Source organism: Manihot esculenta, chromosome 10 (genome assembly GCF_001659605.2).
Source record: "Manihot esculenta cultivar AM560-2 chromosome 10, M.esculenta_v8, whole genome shotgun sequence".
NCBI lineage: Eukaryota > Viridiplantae > Streptophyta > Magnoliopsida > Malpighiales > Euphorbiaceae > Manihot > Manihot esculenta.
This window is the reverse complement of record NC_035170.2, coordinates 24,987,081-25,009,695: the sequence shown is the minus strand read 5'-3', so window position 1 is coordinate 25,009,695 and position 22,615 is coordinate 24,987,081. Positions and strand designations below refer to the sequence as shown.

Here is a 22,615-nt window from a genome sequence, read left to right as displayed (position 1 = left end):
GGGGGTATTTGATCAAGCATAAATTAACCACATTTTTATTATCTTTTTTATTGTTTATTTACACATTTTTTAGTTAAATTTATGGTTTCTATCTTGTTTTTACAGAAAAGGAAAGAATTGGAAAATTGGAGAAAAAGTGCAGAAAATTGACAGAAAAGTGATTGGGTCAGTAATTTGCCCAGTGATCTGCCCAGTTCAAGCTGAAGCAGAAACCTGGAGGCAACAGGCAGAAGTGATATGGGCAGTGATTTGCCCAGGACACTCGAGGACACTGGCCAAATCACTCGCAGAAGACAGAGAGAACTGACTGGCAGAAACGTGATCAGGTCTGTGATTTGCCCAATCCCTTGAAGAAACTGGTCAAATCGCCGGGCAAATCACTTCGACAGCAGAAAATACAGCAGAGCGGGAAATTGTTCAGGAAACCGAGTTTCAAGTTTTCAGAAGTCCAAATCCAACTCAATCACTACCAAAACAATTCCAAGAGCCACGAAAGAGTTTCTCACCTAAGGAATTCCAGTTGCAATTAAATTCAACATCAAAAGAGGAGTCACAAGCCAAATTAAAAAGGGATTTCAAAACCCTAGAAGGATGGAACTTTTCAACTATAAAAGGGCAACCTCCAAACCAGCAAAGGCATCTTCTGCTGAGGGATTGAACTCGCCAGAAACTCTCCAGCATCTTCCTTTTTCTTTTCCTTTCATCTTTTTGTGTATTTAGTCCACCATGAGTGGCTAAACTCTTTTCTTTTCTAGTTGAAGTTGGTGAATTTCAGATTTTGTGATGAATTGGGAGATTTAAATCTCCATTGTTAAACTTCTATTTATTTTCAATATTTATGCAATTTGAGCTTTCCATAAATATTACTTTGCTTTTAGAATCAATAAGGGCCCATTGCTTTTAAATTGCTTAAGTAATATTGTTTGAATGATTTAGGTCCGTAATTGCTTAGGTTGTTCAAATACACATTTAATCAAATTGCATAATCTAAACTTGACCACGCGGTTGGCAAGGATAGAATTGGGTTTCTCTAAGTCTTAATGCAGTCAACAGTTGTTCGATGCTACAATGCCCCAAGGACGTTCCTTGGCAACTTGTTGATTAGTGTTTGATTAGCGAACGTTTCCTAATCAAACTAGAACTAAGGAGGAATTTGGATTGTGAGAAGCGTCTTCCACATCCAAAACTAATTTATTGGAATAAATAGGAGAGTTAAAGAATCAATGATCAATTCTAAACAATCTGAAATAAGATCCATACTTCAACTAGAAGCTTTTCTCTTATTAATTTACTCATCTTTAAATTATTGCTTTCTTTTATTATTTAGTGTTAATCCATCAACTCAAAACCCCCTCTTTTAATTATTTGTTATTTACTTATCTTGGTTATTATTAGGAAGATCTTTAGTGTCAATTCCCTGTGGTTCGACCCTATTGCCACTATCTACAAGTTTATTGTTGATTGTTTAATAGGTTTATTTTTGACGGCTTCGACAACCGCTTATCATTAATCATCTAACCAGCTGAATCACTATCCTTCCTTAAGGTACCACGGGAAGCGGAGGCAAGAGCTTTGACAGGCTTCACAATTGACAAGTCGCCAGGGTCATACTGCATGTCCTCACTGTCAAAATCACACTCAGCCAGTCGAAGAGCACTAAGAGGCTTGCTTGACTCATCATGACCAGACTTTAGCCCCAAATTATAACCGCTAGCATAAAAAAACATAGCAGAGTTGAGAATCTTAGACTTGTGCTCATCAGATTGCAGGTTTTTTCGACACATGGTCTTGACGATGCCTTTGGTTTTCTTATGCATATCCACTATGGCTGCCTCATGCTCTTTACAACGAGTAGAAAGCTCAGTCATCTCCAACTTATACTAAATTTTCATAGCCTCACTAGTGCAAGCATCTTCTCGAGACTTTTTCAAGTGATGATAAGCCTGGTTCAAATCTTTGGATATCTTCAAAAGCTCACCCTCGAGATGGGTAGTTCGTGAGAGCAAGCCCTCAATTTTCAGCTCTGCATTAGCTTGGACTTGGAACAACTGAGTTGTCACCTCAAACTGCTTTTTGGCTAATCAGCTCTCCAGTTGAGAAAACCCAATCATTATGAAGGCGGCTCTACTCGAGTAACTCTTTCAATCTCCTCACCTCAGCCTCATGTTCCCTTTTTAGCAAGGCAGCAACACGAGCAGCCTCATCTTGCCTAACCCTTTCAACTTCAGCACGAGCAACCTCCTAAGCACCCCTCATCTTCTCTTCCAGCTCGACAAGGGCACTGAGGACCTATAAACATAAATAGACAGTTAGCACGATAATGAAATCACAAGCCAACAAAACAGGCAAAATAAAGAAGCTACTAGGAGCACTTATCTTTTGAAGTCAATAAAAAACTCTTCAATCGATTTCAAGCTGCTAGCCTCTAACTGAGCAGTGGACTTGACTAGATGGCAAAAGGTGCCTAGAAGCCGAGGATCGGAGATATCAGGAGAAGACCCAAAAACGTGGTTACAGAGAAGCTCCACAATAAAAGTAGGGGTTGACTCTTGATTTAGGGTGTAAGTGACCCTCGACTCGTGAGGAACAAGAGCTTGGGGCAACTCTCTACTGATACTAGCAGACACTCCCTCCTTGTCTCCCCTTACCACATCAGGAACACCTCTCTTATAATCACCCGAGATGGCCTCCTCGCCTTGAGGCCTGCGTAGCTGGCTCTCCTTGATTAACCTTCTCTTTTTCTTCCAAGGAGGGGAAGGGTCAGACCTTTGAGATGAGGCCCAAGAGTTTTTCCTAACAAGATTAGCCCCTTCCTCCTCCTTCGAGGAGCGATCGGACGAGATCACATAGATAGCTGGGGTCCTAGTAGAACTATGAGGGTTGTCTTGAGCAATCTCTAAGGCACCTACTTCGTCCGCAGACCCAGTAGCTCCCTCCTTAGCGACCCCCTTAGAATGCAATCCCACAATCGCCAAGGGAAGCATTTCTTCCTTCGAATGAGGGTCAAGTCCCAATGCCTCGTGAACAACCTCTATGGTCTTCTGACGAGTTAAGTGCTCGACTGTCTACTTAATAAAATCCTTAGACAATGTGGAATTCCTGAGCATTGAAGTCTCTCCCATTGGAATGACAAAAGTTGCAAGACTACAAAAATAAGTTTTAATCAAGAAAAAAGAGAACCATAAACACAAAAATCAAAGTAATAAGTACCAACAGCACAATAATCACTCCTAGGACAGAGCTCGAGACACTTGAAAATGTCATATTTGAAGGGAAGAGAGGCTAGTCGAGCAAAGTATAGTTGCTCTCACTCTGACAAACGAGGAAAAGCATTGCAAGAGGGATCAACGTCTGTCCAAGGAATATCAAAACCCCATTCCTACTCTCTCCTTAAATGGACAACGGCAAAACTCTCTATCCAGTGATGGATGAAGTCTTTATGACCAACAAAGAGAGACAAACCCATCTGACTACTGAAACTCCATAACCTATTATTTGATTTGGTAATCCTAAGAAAGAACTAAAAATGCTAGCAGATGGCTTGAAGCCCTAGTCCCAACACACTGCCTCAAAGGCTCTCATGAACAAGATAGAATTAGGAGTCAGTATCGTAGAAGAGACGCTGTAAAACCTAAAAACCCTAATGAAAAAATGAATAAGAGGAAAAGATAGCCCGTGCTCAAACTATTTCAGGAAGAAAACTAGCTTCTTCCTGTTTTGAGCATTCTCAAGACCAGTAGGAGGAGGAGAAGAAAAAAGCACAATTCGCTCAGTAGAATGAGGAGTTCAAATATAATAATGAGTGGATAAAACCTTCTTAGGAATAGCCTGATGAAGGTTACTAGAGGTAACGTTAGAAGGGAGCCTCTCGACTAGAGGAAACTCAATAGAAGCCATGGCAGAAGGAGACGTACCTATAGCAGAAAAACCCAATAAAGAAAATGAAGAAAGAGGAGATTTCAAATCAGAAAGGCAAAGTTCAAAACACCAAAGCATACTAAAGCATTCAGAAGAAGGCTTTTATAGACCGTAGAATTCAAATTTCAAATTTCCAAAACGATCTCGGGTGGAGATTCTTCGAAAACCCCCGATAATCATTGCCTTCATTTGATGGCACCTGTTCGACAATTGATGATGATAAGGGCGTGTTTCCTGAAGGGAAATGCGTCGTAAACCGTTCATAACGGCTCCATAAGTTTAAATTCGCTTCTCCAACTATCATAAATAATCTTCGGAGAAGCAAAATGGCATCTGATAACATATAAATAACAGGTCCATTAAGATTATGACACGTGTACATGAGATTAAGAAGGGTTCCATGAACCTCGCCGTCTGGTCCGACCGTGTAGCAAAAAGCCCGACCTATAAGTTATAAAGATCATAGCAACACTCCTGACTCAGTCAAAGCTCAAAATAGACAGGCAGACTTATTTAAGACTCGGTATTGGATGCAAACGCGACCAATCATAAGTGACTAGGGGGAATCCACCTCAATACAGATCGGGTGAGCCGAGTACGATCTGATAAGACTAGGATAAGATGTCGACCTCCTACATATTGGTTGTATTTTCAATACATCACTGGAGTCATAAAATACGTTTGCAGAAAATACATTGACATGATACACATAATAGACATGATATGAACTAGCCAGCTCCGCATTTATTATCCAATCGCCCATCATTAATAAGTCATCCAACACACCTGCAAAAGGATATCCATGTCCAATCCGATGGGATATGATACAAGAGATGTCAGAACAATTAGAGGTATATATACCATTGATCTAATCCAAAAAGAGGGCTTTTTCTCTTGGATTCTCCAACTCTCTCACACACACGATCACACTTACTCTTTTACACATCCTCTCTCTTTTTTCTCTGAAGCTTCCTTTCTCTCTTTTCTTCTCTATTTTTACTTCTCTTTGCATCTCTTTAAATTAAGGCATCACTCTAAAATTTTTAAATATGATTTGAACGTCGAAAGGTCTTCACCAGGAATCTCCGGTAGACCCTTGACTATTTTCCCATATTTTGTAGACCCCTTTCTCAAGATCAAGAATGGAGAGACCCATATAAAATTTTAAAGGCATTCACTCTTCATCAAATCAATCACACAGTTCATTGATCTGCCCATTGAATCAAATCACAATCTAGGTATTCACATCTAATAACCCTACTGAATCTCAGTTCATCAATAGTCAATTTATATATTATTATAGTATAAAAAGAAAAGTGAACAATAATTTTAGGATAAAAAAAAAGAAATATGAATAAAAATTAGTATTAATTAAAAATGTATTGCTTTAATATATTAATTAACTCAACTGGCTAATTTAGTAGGACTACTTATATTTTCACTTAATTTAAGAAAAAGCAGTTAACAAGGATAAAAGCAATAAATTTTGTATGATATACTAATATACCCTCCATTTATATTATTTCATTAAAAATTTAAGTAATTCATATTAATAAATTAATTTTGAAATTAATAAAAATATTTTTATATTTATTTAAAAATGAAAATGAATTATAATTTGAAACGGATGAAAAAAAGAAAAAGAAAATCTATAATGATGATCTCTGAAAATGTAGTCTTCAGGCCAATGCTATTTAAACTAAAAAAATTATTTTGGCTTTAACGCACTTCAATAGGGAAAGAGATTTACATGACAGAAACGCTACGTAATTTCTTCTCTGTACGCTTACATACCAGAAAGGGGGAAACGATTATGTTCAAATTCTTGGTTTGTCCAATTAAAATGGCATGGGCAAAAAGGAAAAGAAAAGAAAAGTAAAAAAGCCCTCTGAATTCTACGGTTAAAACCCAAGAATCTAGGCCACATAAAAAGAGTAAGCAGAATTTCAGAGGCAAAGGGACCCAACTCTAAACTGAAGGTGCATGGTTATTTACACAGTATAATAGCAAGCACTGACAATGGATTGGTTGCTAGGGAAAAAAAAAATTCAAAAAAGGGATTTTTGAGCTATCAGACTTTATGCAATATGTAGAGATGGGATACGTGGAGTGGAGAGATCAGATAAGCCTAAGCCTCTTTTGGCCATAGTGCTACTTTTCTTTCTTCACAGTGTAATGTAGTTGTTTATTGCTTGAAATAATGCGAACTTCATTGAGTAGTTCATTTCATGCTGCGGATGACACGCCCAATGTTCCCTGCAAAACAAAGTGGGTTTTCATGGAGTGCCTGCTTGGCAAGCACCACCATTAGAGGCGGGTTTGGCCCAAATAAAAGTATTCATATATATATATATATATATATATATGAGTATATGCTCAGCTCTTATTTTTTTTAAAAAAAATTTCGAATTCTGAATTCCCCCTAATATTAAAGCATCTTTAATGCCAGCATGTCATAAGTGACTCCCAATAGGATTACCGGATCATGTACCATGATTTTGAGTGAGCCCGGTTTAAAATCAAAAATTAAAATTTTGATATTTATGAAAATTAAATTGAATTAATTTTAGTTAGAAATTAAATTGAATCAAATCAATTTGATTCAATTCAATTTGATTCGATTTTATCAATTTAAATTTTTAATAAATATTTTATTTTTTACCTATTTTAAAATTTAATTGAAATATTTTAATTTTAATATAATCTATTTATATTATTAAAAAAATATTATTATTATTAATAAATTAGATTTAATTTTTTTAATTTTTTTATTAAAATTAAATCAAACAGAAATAATTAAAATTTTTAAAATTAAAAATTAAATCCAATCAAATCAAATTAAAATAAATAAAAAATTAAATTAAAATTTTAAATTAATTAAATTCGATTTAAATCCAACACTGCTCACTTAAAAACACTGGCACCTTCACTCGCGCTCTCTGTCTCTCCATTATTCAAGCACTAGTAATTACTGACCGTTCATACCAGTGAAACTCAATATTTTCAAAACAAAAACGAAAGAAAGAAAATCTAGCAATTTCACTCATTAAAGAATACATTTAGCTGAATTCAAATTCAATACTCCAACCTTCCATCCCTTTTATTTTTGGAAAAAAAACAAAGGAAAAAAGAAAAAGTTAATAGTGGTGAGAAACCAGACAAAAGCAGCGCATAGGAGCACATTTGTCCTTTGCATTCTTTGCAAGAATATGGCAAAACCACCATACCTTTTAAACATGGGTTCAAAACACACATTTTCAAGCAAATCAGTATCACATGGAGCCTGTAATTAGAGTCCCGGTACAAAGTATAATTTGGCAAAAGCACCATCTGTAAAATCAGCTCAGGATTCTCTAGCCCCCACATTACTCATCAGAGTCACAAGAAAACATCTTTATATTAATGAAATCACAACACACCATGTTCTCTTTTCCAATACAGACACATGCATCCACAGGACAGAAGGAAGAACAAAATAGAAAGAAAAAAAAGGGCCAAAATAAAAAGATACATTCAATTCAATCACTCCCACTCTTCTACTAAACACCAAATTCACACTCACTACTAGTAATGAACACAGAAAACTGACAGACACCATACTGGGTTCCAAGGACTTTATTGAATGACCATGGTCTCATGTCACAGCATACTGTAGAAGTACCATAGCTACCACCAACAATCACGTGCGAAAACATGCAAGTAAAGAGATTACTTGATGAAAAGGAGTGGACCCCAACAATTCACGACGAGATACCGTGCTCCTCTACAGTATTCCCATATGACTGAAACTTTCTTGGTACTTCAATAGAGTTTAACACCAATATGATTTATGTGGGAGGGTAAAGAGAGGAAGACAACTGCATAAAATCAAAGCAAAGAAAGGGTGGAGGGTGGGACCCAAATTACCTAACGCGCATGCACTAAAACCATAGGGGTTCTCAACGCTTAGGCAAAGAAATTCTTCTTATTTGCTGAACAACCCACCACTAACATCATCCCATGCATTCAAATCTTTAGACTTTTGTTAACCTTTAATCTTCAATAAAGCTAAAAGATATCTTCTGTGGTCAACAAACCAAACCCCATTTTTCCTTCAGCCCTTGCAAGCAAATTGCTATGTATCTTCCCACTACTCCTTTTATTGGCACATTATATACAGGACTTGAGGTAAAAAGCCAAAAGCTTACACCACATCAGAAAAGCTATTATAGTGATTTCAAACTCATCAATCATTCAAGCCAAGAACTCTTGGATTGCTACTTTTCTTCATTCTTCCTTCCACCCACTAGCCAACATACTAATACGGAAGCAGGAAGGAGTGAAACTTAAAAGTAGTTCACTCCTAGAGTTTTGGCTTTAAACTTCAAAGACTTCAAGTAATCTATAGCCACATCAAGAACCAATAATGGATCCTTGTCCTTTGCCCCTGGAATTATGCTTTCCAGAATTTTCAATGTTGCACGAATCTTATCTTTTTTCAATTGCTTGTTCCCCCAAACGACAAGCCTTTCCTCTACTTGATTTTGGCCAAAAGCATAGCTTGATTCTTCATTATCAAAAACATACCCCCGAACTCCGGCGAGTTCTGTCAAACTAGCAGTGTCTGCTAGTGATTTTCTTTTGCACCCACCATCAAGCAATTTCTGCCTTTTGTTCTGACCATCAGAACCAGCTACTTCTTCTGTTATATCCTCTACATGTCCTCGCATCCCACTACTACTAATCAGAAAAGGAGAGTGACCGGTGCTTGTTACTTCATCATCATAATCATCATCATCACCACCACCACCACCAACATACTCATCATCTTCATCACCACCAGTATACTCATCATCTTCATCATCGGAGTAAAGTAAGGCATTGATTTCTTCAGTGTCTTCATGCATCTCACTTTCTTCACCACTTAAGTTATTCTCATCTGATACTTCCGGCAACTTCAGCACTGTTTGATTGATTTGGTCCATTTTAGCTGCATTTTCTCCATTACGCAAACAAGAACCACCAACTGGTTTTATAGCAGCTACAGTTGGTTTCACATCAGCAGTTAAAAAAGCACTATATATTAACCTCGTTTCATTCCCAGACTGGTCAAAAATAGCAAATTTCTGCTGACATCCAGGGATTGCATTTGGTGAAGCCTCCCCGCAAAACCCATTAGGAAACACAGGAAAGTTTTCTTTGGGACACGGGCAAATGGCAGGAAACGAGTTCTGGAAGAAAGGGGGCAAACTATGAGGTAACTCCCCATATCCATTACTTTGTTGTGAGTTCAAACTTGGAAGGGATGGGTCTTCAACCCCTGGCATCATCACATTTGCAGACAATGTGTATAAGCCAGAGTTCGCACATGCTGGCAAATATCCTGGTTGCACTGCCTCTACTGATGTGCTCATGCAATTCAAATTTTGTGATTGCCCAGTACAATGAGGCGGGAACAGCCAAGAACTGTTGGCTTTAACCATCCAACCAAAAGAATTACCTGTATATGATAAATAAAATAAAAGACAAGATACATAATGAGTTCTTGATCATTTTAACTTCAGAAACGATGAAAAAAAAAAGGTCCAAACATACCAATGTTTGAGCTTCAATATGCAATATTGAATTAGCTTTCTTCTTCGTTCAGGAACAATTCAAGGAAAAAAAAATAGAAACAATAAATTTTGAGCTTGACAGTATAACACAACTGTGTAATCAATCTACGTGACGGGCTTAAGCAAGTGGCGGAAGTACTCAGCCTGGGAAAAGTAACAAAAACATGGAAAGAGTGATTCAATGGGTTTCAATCATTATTAAGCACAAAAATTGACTGGTAAAGCCAAAAAATATGTAAGAATTTAACAACAGGAAAGCCACTTAGTATATCTTGAATAAAGAAAAGCTAGTTGATTGCATCACTCGAACAATTAAGTGATTAAGCAATAATAAATAGGAGGTAATACTAACCTGGCAATCCTGCAATGGTTGATAGCATGCAATGACTCTAACTATTATTATCGGCTTTCCAGCAATTCCATTCTCATACTTTAATGCCCGAAATCTTGTCTGGCTTGCTGCTTGGCACACCATAACTTCTTTTGACCACTCAAAACTCAATATATCCAGATAACAAGACAATGAACTAAAAATATAAAGTAAGAGTATGGCAAGCTTGATATGCAGATGAGAAATGGACAGAATTTCTGTGAAACAAGATGAGGATGACGCAGAAACAGAAACCTCAAATAAGAATTGGATCAAACAAGGAAAGAAACAGAGGGAGCTTCAATTTAACCAGAAGTTGTTTTAGTAATCTTAGCTAATACTATAAATATCACAATAAAAGATAAGAAAGCAAGTGGGTCCCATTAACAGTTTGCTGAAGAATCACAAGCCAAGAGTTTGAAGATTGAATGAGGTTTGGTAGGAGTAATAATTTACAGGATAACCCTGCAATACAAATTCAATCGCACAACATTGCGGAACACATCAACTGATAGACTCCACCAAGGCATGTTGCTTTCCTTCACTCCACTACTCAATTATCCACAGTCCACAGATAACTAGGTATATGATGAAATATCCTGCAAAAAAAATGTGAAAATCAGCAAAATGGTAAGGAATTTAACCAGATAGAACCATATAAAGGAAATTTCTCAACGAAACCACGAATAATCTTTTGGCTGTTTAGAAAGACAAAACAATTAGCATGGTTGGCAACAGAGATTTCTTTCTTTTTTCAATATGTAGGATTCCCAGTAATCAAAATCCTAAAAATGATATCTAACCTATGTTTCATTTTCTTCATCAGAAAGTGAAACGACAAAAAAAAAAAACAGAATTCCTTTTTTCTTCTTATCTTGAATATTCTCAGAAAACAAGTAGACTGATAGTGGCATCAGTTTATAAAAACATCAAACTTGCCAACCATTAACTTCCCCACAAAATCACTATTGGAAATCCTGAAAAACCCAATTACCAAACTCAAACTAACGAGGGAAAAAAAAAAAAAAAAAAACCCATCAAGTAACACAGAAAATAAAACCCAAATTCAATAAGAAACATTAAAAAATAAATAAACAAACAAGGAAATTCTATACCTTTCCGTTAAACTCCTAATTTCACAGAAATTGAATTGCAATTTTGATCAAAGAAGCAAAGGGGATAAATGAACAAGAAGAATCTTACAAAATCGACTCCAATTATGTCATAGCAACCAAAAAGAAGGCAAACCAAACTGAAAAAGCAAAAGAATAGAGAGATACAAAGCGGAAAAACCAGCAATACAATTAAATAACTTACGATGGAAAATCAAAGCACTATGCTTGCTCAGATCCAAAGCAACAGAGAGTTGATCCAAGGCAAATCTTAAAATCAGAGAGGTTGCAGAGAGAAGGCAGGAGAGAGAGAACAGTAAAGTGTAATAACAGAAGAAGTTGCGTGTGTAAATGGAGACTGAGTGAGCTTAGGGATGCTAAGATTATATAGAAAATTATCAAAAAGAAAAAAAGATTATATAGAAAATAATAATAATAATAATAGCAATTATTATTATTATTATTATTTGACGATATTACCCTCGTTTGACGTTCATAATTTGACTGTTATGGCATAGTGGTTGTCTAGTTGACCTTTCCCTTTCATTATTAATGGGAAAAAAATCTGTTATTATTTAAAACATTCATAGATTTAATTTAATAATAAATATATTTAAATAATTTTGAGAAATTTTATATTTTATTTTTAATATTTTATCTTCAATTTTTATTTAAAAATTTTTTTTCTGTAAATATTAATTAACATATAAACAATATTTTTTGAGAAAATTCAGAAATTTTTTTAAGAAAATATTTTTTAAAATAAATTATTTTTTATTTAATTAATAAATTTATATATAAACAAATGTAGTGACATTAACGACTTTAAAGTGCAAGCATATTTTGAAAAAGAAGGAAATAAAATTTTCAGGAACATTAATATTTATATTTAGTGGATTAAAATATTTATTAACATAATACTTATATTTAAAAAATTAAAATATATATTTAATAAGTTTAAATTTAATAAAATTATACAAAATTAACTCTAAATTTAATTAAAATTATATTTTAGTAAAAATACAATTGTAAATTATTAAATTTAAACTAAATAAGTTTTCATTTAGTTATATCAATAAAAAAATAAAAATTAAAAAAAGTTAAAAATAACATTTTATTAAAAATAAATTCATATTTATCATATGCCCTCCTATTTAAAAATTAAAATTTTAGGAGAATGGTGATTTCTGTTATCTACTGTTATTACTGTAAAATATTTTTCTAAAATAAATAGAAATTTATTATTTTTTGTCATATTCTTAATTTTCCGTGATTGTCAATTCTTTGATTTTGGCTTTTTTTTTTCTTTCTTCTGAATGTTTTTAATTCAGATTTGTTTCTACATATTTCTGATTTGCACATTAAAAAACAAGAGAGAGACAGAGGAAAAAGGTAAACGCACTTCGAAACTTAGTCTGGTGGAAAGTGTATCCTTATAGTTTTGTGAGGTCAAAGGTTGGACTCCCACCCCTATTTTAAAAAACAAAAGAGGAAAAAGGTAAACAATTGGACAAAAATCGTGATTTCATATTGAAAAGGGGAAAAATTTGCAATTTCTATAGATGGACCAGTAGGCCTTTGATACCACTTTCCAAAGGCAGGCTTAAATTATTCACGAATTGGGCCAGATCACCTTAGAACCTCATCCAATGATTGTTTTGTGGCAAAAGGCCAAATTTAATGTGAATTATATAATTATGGTCGAATTTACTCTCGAATTATCATTAAAAAATAATTTATTAAGATTTTAAAATTTAAATTGTATTCTACTCAATTTATTTGATTATATTTGAATTTATTTAGCTTTCAAAATCAACTAAATATAAATCGGAAGATAAAACTTAATATTTTTAATTTTTATTACATAATTTTAAAAGAAATTTAGTCTTTTATTTTTTTATTATTGTTTTTTCAAAAACTGGAATAATAATAAATTGATTTTTAGAGAAAGTTGGTTTCACAGACTTGGTAACGGATAAACGTTTTAGGTTTTTGAGAATCAATTTTTATTAACGTAATTTGTCCACGGCGAAATCTCAAAAAACTATCCTAATGATTGTTGATATTCTAAAATTTAAATAATAAAATTTTACAATGTGTGTGTAAATTTAGTCAGATAATATCACTCTCTTTTATTTTATCCCTTTTTTTCTTATCTGCTCGTAACGTATAACCATATTTCTATTACAGTACTATCTGTTTCTGTCACTTAGGCCATATGGATAGACGAATCAGAGTATCTCTTTATGCCAAACAGTCATTTAATTCCTTCGACGCGCATGCTGGTAGAGCTGCAAAGTGACTGGACTGCCTGTTCTACGTCATATTACAGGGCTAGGTTAACTATTGATGGACCTGCGCCCATGTCTGATCCGGCCTACTTCACGTCGCTAGACTAGGACTTATAATGTTGGACCTGTCTACTTGAAAATAGTATGATGAGTTTTTTTGGGTCTGTATTTTTATTCAGAACTCGGCCTCACTACTAAGTGTAAGAGACTCGACGGTTATCAATCATTAATCTATTTATTTTTCGGCTAGTTATATCCTTAACTTTTTATTATTACTCTTTAAAATTTAATATTTTTGATGCAACGCAATCAACACATCTTAAAATATAATATGGTTAAATTTTTAATAAATTTAATATAAAAAAATTATATTTGATCCCAATATAGCCCTACCAAATTTGTTTGAAACTCATAATATCTACAAGGCTATAAAGTGTAAACTAATTGCACAAACATGAAACCACCACTAATAATAATAACTTAAACAAAAAATAACAATAATAACATGAGCATGCAATTAAGAACCCTAGACAAACATGTGCCATTTCCTCATAATTACATGTCCCCTCCATCCATTAATCTATGTATAAATAATCTTAGATGACCATTACTAAACAAATTTTTAATTATATTTTTATGAAACATTCTAGAGAGATTCAGAATTAGAAAAGTATAACGTGATATCGGTCAAATTTATTTAAATACACTTACAACTAGACTAAATTCATAAATATTTTTTTTTATTTTATTTTTTATTAGTGTTTTTTTCTTTCTCCACTCTCCATCTTTATTTCAAACATGTTCTTTTAGTCAACATGTGTGGCTATTACCATGCAGGTAAGTTATAAAAACGTTACCATCATCATAATATATCATTATTGATATTCATTAAGTTAATTCATATATTTTAAAAAATTAATTAAAAACTTCATAAATTTCAATTTCATTAGACATTTATATATTTTCATTTATTTTTCAAATATATTATAATATATTATTTTATGCTAGTTAAATATCAAAATATATTACTATATATTTAGTTTTTAATCCATGTATAATATATATTATTTCTACAAGATCACTAAGACAATGTACATAGAAGAAAAAAATAGGGATAGCCAAAACTCAAACAAATATAAATAAAAATTTAAAAAAATTAGCATTTAAAAATAAAAAAAAGAAAATCAAAACAAAATAACTTTAAAAAATCAAACCAGTAAATTAACCAAATTGACAAACAACAAACCAACCAAACACAGAAAACAAAACATCAACTACACCCATCGATAAATCACACACCGCCAGCACCGATCGAGAATTCAAGCTAAACTTAGTAGGATTGAAAGAAGCACTAAAACTGTCGAAATAGGACTACAAACAAGTAGAACACCACAGAACAGACATAAGGTAAGAGGGAAACGGCAGAGCTCAGCCAATAGAGGTCTAAGGGAACGGTGACCACCAAATGCATCGGTACAGTTCTGGAGTGCCAATATCACGTATGTAAAGATTCTCTTACCGGACACCAGAGTCGAAATCCTTGTAGAAACGGGTTCATCATAAGCACTCTCCTACAAATCAACTATGAAAACTTGTGAAAATCCAAAATAAAACATATAAAAAAAAAAGAAAACAAGCAAAAACCGGTATATCCACTATGCCAGGAAGAACATAGAAGGACAGCGGCATCAAGAAACTAACTACGCCTTTCTTTATTCAAAGGCAAAGAAAAAGAAGTAATACAAATAAAAAAAAAAAGAAAAAAAAAAGCACAAAACCTCTTGTGTTCAAAGCTCTTTTTTTTCCATGTTCTTCATGCTCTCTTCTTTCTTTTTCTCTCTTCTCTCCTTTCAACAGCACCATCACCTCTACAAATATTTTTTTAAAAATAAATCAAAATATCATTTTCTATAAAGGAATTTTATTTTTTAATATTTTCTTTTAATATTAACATTCATTGGATGGAGGAAAGAAAGTTTTTAGTGAAATTTAAACTAAAACATTTTTTTTAATCACCTAAGATAAAAAAACCAATTTGTTAATAATTATATTATCTACATATTTTAAAAAATAATTATATTATCTGCAAACATTTTTATAAATTCATGAAATCCGTCCTTCAAGTTGTATTATTAATAGAATTACAAACTCTATTAATATTATACAAGTGGATATGACAAAAATAATACAAAAAGTAATTAAAAAACCTTTTGTATTTTTTAAATTAGAATTTGGGATTAATTTTATTACCTAATGACCGCTGGATTTCTCCATCCCGGTCTGGGGCTAAGTCCATGATATCAGCCCAGTACTTAGAGGCCCTCAAGTCTCTCTTTTAGTCTAAGCCCAACCCGCCAGCCTTGAGACCGGACTCCCGTTAGTCTCTTCAACCAGGCCGGCTCAGTATTGTCGACCCAACGAATAGATCCTCTCTGGGTTCAACCTTGATTCTGCCTACCCATCCGTCACAGGGGACCACCCGCATGCGCGCCCGGAAAGAATCAAGGGGCCGTTACGCATGGGGCAAAGATCTGATTCCCTCGTACGTTCGTATCAATGTAGCAGGGACAGGTGGACCAATGATGCACGTTCTATTAACACGTCACTAGCAAATAAAAGAAAATATATAAAAGGATAAATACTCTACTCTAGGTCTAAATTTTTTCCAGTTTTACAGAACCCATTGTAAAATCCTATTTTCTGGATCTCAAATCATCATTACCAAAAACATCGTATGTATTTCCTTATATTAATAAAATGAAAATTTTTTATTAATATCGTTAAATTTTAATGATGTAACACTAAATACATAATTATAAATAAGAGAATTTTTTTTTAAAAAAAATCTTATAATCTTACTTACCTCACACTTTAAAATTATAATAAATAATAATTTTATTTACTCTTCAATAATAGTTTAGAAATTCAGCCTAAAAATTAATATTTAATATTTTTAAACAAGGAAAATTCTGATTTTTATGGTATTTTTTTATCTGAATTTATAATTTATATGCAACATATTTCCGTGAACCCACCTAAAGTTGATTGCTGATTGGTCATAAGACCCACGGTTAAAATCTCACAACTATAATTACAATAATCTAAGGTTTAATTATCATAATCATTAATGCTTAATTATAAATTAATTTCTAAATACTCATATTGAGTCTGGCACGGCCTGGTCCCCTATTCAACTGATTAGGCAAGAAAAAAGAAAAAGCGTACGTAATTATGGACACCATCAGATCACATATTTAATAATAATAAGTCTGTAATAATTAATTCTTTAATAGAATATAATAAAACAGCCGTGTGATAAAAAGGAAAAAAAAATAGATTATTTAATGGGTGGAGTAATCTAAATTCAATCAATAAATACATCCTATTATTATTTTTATTATTATAGAAACATGTATAATCAAACTCCAGGTTTGTTGCTGAGAGTGGAGGGAACAAAACTCACATATCCCAATTAAATTTATTCACAACATTATAATTAAGGTCTGCCCTTTTTCAGGCAATACAAATTTTCTTCAAATTTCATTAAAATTAAACTATTATTTTATAATGCAGGGAAAGAGAAGAGAGAAGAGAGAACAGGGAAGAGTTAGAGTTTTTCTTTTTTCAAGTTCCGCTGCCTTCTTTGGTAATGGATACTTGAGTTTTGATTTTAGAATGATTTTGTTTTTCAATTTTGTGGGTTTTGTAGTATGTAAATCTGGTTTTTAAATTTGTTTGTACAATTTATGATTTGGTTTTGTATAGTTAATTAATGATAATACTTGAATGTCGAAAAAATGTGGATCGATCATTATTCAATTCTGAAATTTGACAGTGACTCTTTTAGATGACTCTACGATTATTATAAATTAAAACGCTATGGATCGACTTTTTTTGGAAAATAGTCTGTGATAACCGCTGGGCTTCACCACCTCGATACAAGGCCCAGTCCATGATCGCAAGTTTAGCCCAAGGGTTAAAAGGCGTCTTCAACGAGCCGGCCTGGATCACCCGGCCTCGAGGTCGAGCCTCCCGTGGGCCTCAGTCTTCTCACATCCATCTCGATTTCAAGGCCCAGTGTGATAAGAGATAACCGGCCCGAACATCCAACAGAATTGCTTACACGCGTGTTAGGGAGGGAATTAAATAGCTGTTTAGTATGGAGCAGACGACTGGCATTCCCGTATATACGAATCTGTATGGCAGAGACAGATGGCCCAATAATAGCAAAGTCATCTCGGTTTCAAGACCCAGTGTGATAAGGGATAACCGACCCGAATATCCAGCAGAATTGCTTACACGCATGCTAGGGAGGAAATTAAATGGCCGTTTAGAATGGAGTAGGCGACTGATTTTCAAATTTGTTTGTACAATTTATGATTTGGTTTTGTATAGTTAATTAATAATACTTGACTGTCGAAAAAGCGTAAATCGATGATTATTCAGTACTAAAATTTATTATTTGGTTAAAATATTTTAAAACAAAGATTGTTAATAAAATATATATAGAGAATTCAGTGTTGTTATAAAATTTTTAAAATCTAAAATAACTAACTTCATCTTTTAAAAATTAAAAAAATCATCATTATTAAAAGAATTGCATAATTTTTTCTCTCATTAAAAAATATTTGTATGATTAAATTTTTTGAAGTAATTTTTTTTTTTAAATGAGAATTGAGAATTGGGAGAGTAAAATGTGAGATCTCTCAAATTTATTTAGATATACTTATCATTAGACTAAACATTTTAAGAAATAAATGAATAGAAAGCTAGTATTCCGTATAATAAAGATAAACTTTTTTTTTTTAAATTCATTTTAAATTATAAATAATTTTTTTATATAGTCATTTATTGGTTAAGTTTTTAATATACCTCAATAAATATAAATAAAAAAAGTAAGATTTTTTAGTTTTAAAATTAATATGAACGAGGGTTGCTCCGCAACTTATGCGAAAGTAATTAAGTTTCTATTTTATGAAATTTTTATTAAAGTGGAGGACTAAGATTAAAATTTGCCAAGGGTAAGAGCAAAATTTTTTGTCAAGGGTAAGAGCAAAAATTTTTGCTACCCAAAAAAATTAACTTTATCTGAAACTCTTTTTTTTTTTTTTTTTGAATCAATTTATCTGAAACTCTTTAGTTTTATAATTTTTATTTTTTAATTATTTTAAAATTATTATGATTTTTTTACACTATAATAACATATAAATTAATTATTATAATTCTATTTAATTTTATTTTATTTTAAAGAAATTTTATATTTTAATATTTAATAAATTTTAATATTTTTAAAATGAATACAATTTAAAAGTTAATAAGAAAAATATTTTTTAATGTGTTGAAAAATAAAATGAATAAAAATTATGACAAGAAGATAATATTTTTTTTTAAAAAAATCTCCTAATTTGATAGCAACGTTCCTTTTTTTAGTATAAAAAGTTAAAGATTCAAAATTTGGTAATCTATTTCCGGATATAAATATGTATGAGTCAATCAAATGTTTTTTTTTTTAAATGGAGATTGAGAATTGAGAGAGTAGAACTTAAGACCTCTCAAATTTATTAAAATGCACTTACCACCAGGCTAAATTTATGAGTACAACTCAATCAAATGTTGAAAGCTCCAATATACCTAAAATTAAAGTTAAAGAAATGTAAGTTTAATTAGTGATGTAATTAGGGGAGGGATTAATTATTAGTGGAGAAAATAGGGCAGATGAGATTAATTAAGGGATGATGTTGATGTTGATGTTAGTGGAGGAGACAAAGGAGTGATTAATTATATTTCAATATTTGTGGAAAAGCACTTATACTATAAAGTAATTGAAAAGTTAAAAAAAAAAAGTGAAAAACCTAATCAAGAACAGCAATTAGTATTATATTAGCAATTAATCATAGTGATTAATTACCAACCTTGCCTTCACATTCTATACCTAATTGCCTCACAATTGGAATTCTCATGTCAATAAAGGACAATAATTTCAATAATTTCTTTATATTTTATTTATTTATTTTGAGATAGGAATTGAGATTGGAAAGTAGAACGTGAGATTTCTCATATTTATTCAGATACACTTATCATCAGGTTAAATCTACGAGTCCAATTTCTTTATGTTTTATTAACGGTATAAAATAATTTGACATGCAAGTAAAATTATATATATATATATATTAATTAAAGATTTTATTAACAGTATAAAATAATTTGACACGTAAGTGAAATTATATATATTAATTAAAGATTTTAAATTTAAATTTTGAATATGGAATATTTTTAAAATTTAAAAAGATGTATTTCGATTCTTTAATAAGGCTATCCAATATTGTGATTGGATTTATTGTATTTTTTGCAGTAGTTCTAATAAATTAATAGCAAAAAATTAAAGAAATTTTAAAAAATAACTATAGATAATATTAGATATACTGTGGATTATTAAAAAAAATAAAATTAATTTTTAGATTTAGTCTAATTTAATTTAGCAGTTGCATATAATTCATTTAAGACTCCGATTTAATTCCCTATTTTCTAATTTTCTTATTAAAAAATATTTAGCTATGGAATTAGTTTAGCACCATAAATTTAATTGATGTACAAGGATTTTGGTGGTTGCTAAATTTAGTGACGAAACATTGCCTTCACCAACAGAAATTCTGTCACAAAATTAAATTAGCAATGAGAGTATACACGAAACTCAGAGATTATTTTTATTCACTTAAAACTTTAGAGAAAACGATTTAGTTTTTATGATATATGAAAAATAAGTACTTTCATTTTAAAAAAATATATTAAAATATTTTTAATATTTTAAAAAATTTACTAATCAATTTTCTATTCATTTTGTAATTAAATATTTTATTATTTATTTTTTTAATTTTAAAAAATTTATTAGTAAATCACTCAAATTTTTAAGATATTTAGAATTTTTTATAATATTTAACGGCTAAAATTAATAGAGAGATTGATTAATAGACTTTTTAAAATTTAAAAATATTTTAAAATATTTTTTAAAATTAAAAATTAATTAATAAGTTTTTTAATATTACAGACTAAATAGTAATTTATTTAGAAAATCAGTTTCTCTAATTTAAAATTTTTTCATTTTAATTAGAAAAATGGTTTCATTGACTTTTTCTTTTTTAATGTCCTAAACGTGAAAATTACATAGGTAAATCAATTTCTCATTATTAACAAGTATAATATTTTTTTCTCTAAGAAATATGGATGAATACCTAAATTTAAAAATATTAATATGTAAAAATAAATATTTACACATAAAGATATTTAAAAGGAAAGTGAATAAATAAAAATATACTATTTAGTTTTTATGTTATTAAAAAATAAATTAATTAATTTATCGATTTTAAAAAATTATATTAAAATATTTTTAATATTTTAAAAATTTTATTAATTAGATTTTTTATTAATTTTAATTATTAAATATTTTATTATTTAATTTTATATTTAAAAAAAATCATTAATTAATCTCTTAATTTTATAAAAAATTTATTTATTAATTAATCTTTTCATATAAAAAATATTTTAGATATTTTTATAATACTAATAGTTAAAATAGATAAATAGAGTAATTATTAAATTTTTTAAAATATTAATGATGTTTTAATATATTTTTTAAAATCGAGATGAGATCATTAAAATTAAATTGTAAAATTTTCATTATTCAATTCGATATGTCACTGTTAAAAATAATAAATAAAAATAAATTTCTACCCCTATAAATGATTAAACTTCTTGTATATATTCATTAATCGAAAAAGGAAAATTCATGCGGTATGAATTCAAGACAAACATTTCTTGTCCTGTGAATTCAATTAGTTCTATAGTCTTGTATTTCTTGCCCTTCGTCCTAAAAACTCATAGATCCTTAAGAAGCTTTCTGACCTGCTCAAGAGTGACAAACAGCACCACCGTGAAAGGTCCTTGCCTTGAGATTGTAGGTATAAATCCTTTGTACAATGCCATAGCTCCTTCCGCCCTCACAGTCTTCATTGCACAATCTAATGCACCCTTGTAAGGCGGCTCCGCCCCTGTCTCCACCTTCATGTTCATAACCCTAGTCTTTATCACATCTATAGGATTTGAAGCCACAGCAGCCACAAACCCAGCTGCGAAGCTCGCCGTCACATGGGTTCCTATTCCATTGCTCATCACACCCTTTTCCAAGATCATCTCTTTTATCTGATCATAGGATGCGAGCTGTGATGCGGTGACAATCATTGCACGGTTCACTGTCAGACTTGAGCCACGCCACAGGCTAGCTATGCCTTCTTGCTTGGACATTTGTGTGAGAGCATCCACCACACTTTTGTAGTTCCGACGTAGGTCAACGGGGAGCCGTCCATCTGCTTGCATTCGAACCATAGCTACATCAGCTGGGTTCCCAACGGCAGCTCCAACTCCTCCAGCGACGAGGCCAGCCAATATCTTACGTAAAAGAGGCAGATTTCCAGTTTCAGGTTCAGCCCACTTTTGTTTAAGGACTTCATAAAGTCCCATACGGGTGGTGGAGTATAGGGTTTGACGTAGGACAGTGGCGGAAACGCCAGAGAAAAGTGCGGCGACACCTTCAGATTGGATGATACGGACGCCAAGGGAAATGGGTCCTACACGAGGTGGAGGGGGAACTTCTAAGGTTGTTGGTAGTAAAACGTTAGCAGCAAAAGCAGGACGATAGGCATGCAACGTGGACGGATTTGGAAGGTGAGATTCACCGTGGAGTTGCATGCGAACCTTGATTAGATCGAGAGGGTGGGTGGAAGCACCGGCGACGATGGAGGCAATGCCACCTTCAAAAAAGCCTTTGAAACCCATCTTTTATTGTGAGATCGATCTAGAGAAGTTCAGGAAGGCAAGAAAAACTTTGGCAGGCCGATTTCTCGAAAGGTAGTTAAAAATGGAAATGGATTGAAGATGTTTGAAAGAAGAGAAGAGTTGCATATATTTATATAGAGAAAATTTGAAGAAAAATCTTCTTTTTTGAACTGATCAATTATACACGGTATTAGATTTGACTCTTTATGTCTGGGCTAGGTTGCAGGGTGCTGTTTTCTGTGACCATTCTTGGCCTTCCTAGTTTGACTGTGTAGTGTTGGAGCAATGAATGATTTAGTTGGGTTTCTGTAATGAACTGTAGAACTGGCCAACTGTGTAACAATTGTATGACTCAGTCGCATGTTCATGTGTTCCACTGACAAGACACTGTTGACCCATTCTTAATTTTTTTTCTTTCTTTCACTTAATTCCATTGCTTCGATGATTCGGTGGATAATTTTTATTTAGAACCAGTTTACTGAATTTAAAGAAGTAAATAAG

General features: G+C 32.1%; 2 protein-coding genes across 2 annotated transcripts; both read right to left on the bottom strand.

The window, feature by feature from the left end:
• Window positions 1–7,296: 7,296 nt before the first annotated feature.
• On the bottom strand, window positions 7,297–11,361 carry LOC110624654 (transcription factor bHLH143). The gene is made up of 4 exons (XM_021769875.2): window positions 11,200–11,361; window positions 9,865–10,481; window positions 9,493–9,656; window positions 7,297–9,397 (listed from the first exon to the last, which is right to left on the bottom strand). The coding sequence occupies exon 4, from the start codon at window positions 9,378–9,380 to the stop codon at window positions 8,244–8,246; it is 1,137 nt and encodes a 378-aa protein (XP_021625567.1). The 5' UTR covers window positions 9,381–9,397; window positions 9,493–9,656; window positions 9,865–10,481; window positions 11,200–11,361; the 3' UTR covers window positions 7,297–8,243.
• A 9,771-nt stretch (window positions 11,362–21,132) lies between these two features.
• LOC110625158 (mitochondrial uncoupling protein 5) lies at window positions 21,133–22,202 on the bottom strand. Its single transcript, XM_021770707.2, has one exon. The coding sequence runs from the start codon at window positions 22,112–22,114 to the stop codon at window positions 21,158–21,160; it is 957 nt and encodes a 318-aa protein (XP_021626399.1). The 5' UTR covers window positions 22,115–22,202; the 3' UTR covers window positions 21,133–21,157.
• Window positions 22,203–22,615: the final 413 nt, after the last annotated feature.

Coding starts and splice junctions, on each gene's coding strand:
- LOC110624654 (XM_021769875.2), bottom strand. CDS start 9,380: ATGGTTAAAGCCAACAGTTCTTGGCTGTTCCCGCCTCATTGTACTGGG.
- LOC110625158 (XM_021770707.2), bottom strand. CDS start 22,114: ATGGGTTTCAAAGGCTTTTTTGAAGGTGGCATTGCCTCCATCGTCGCC.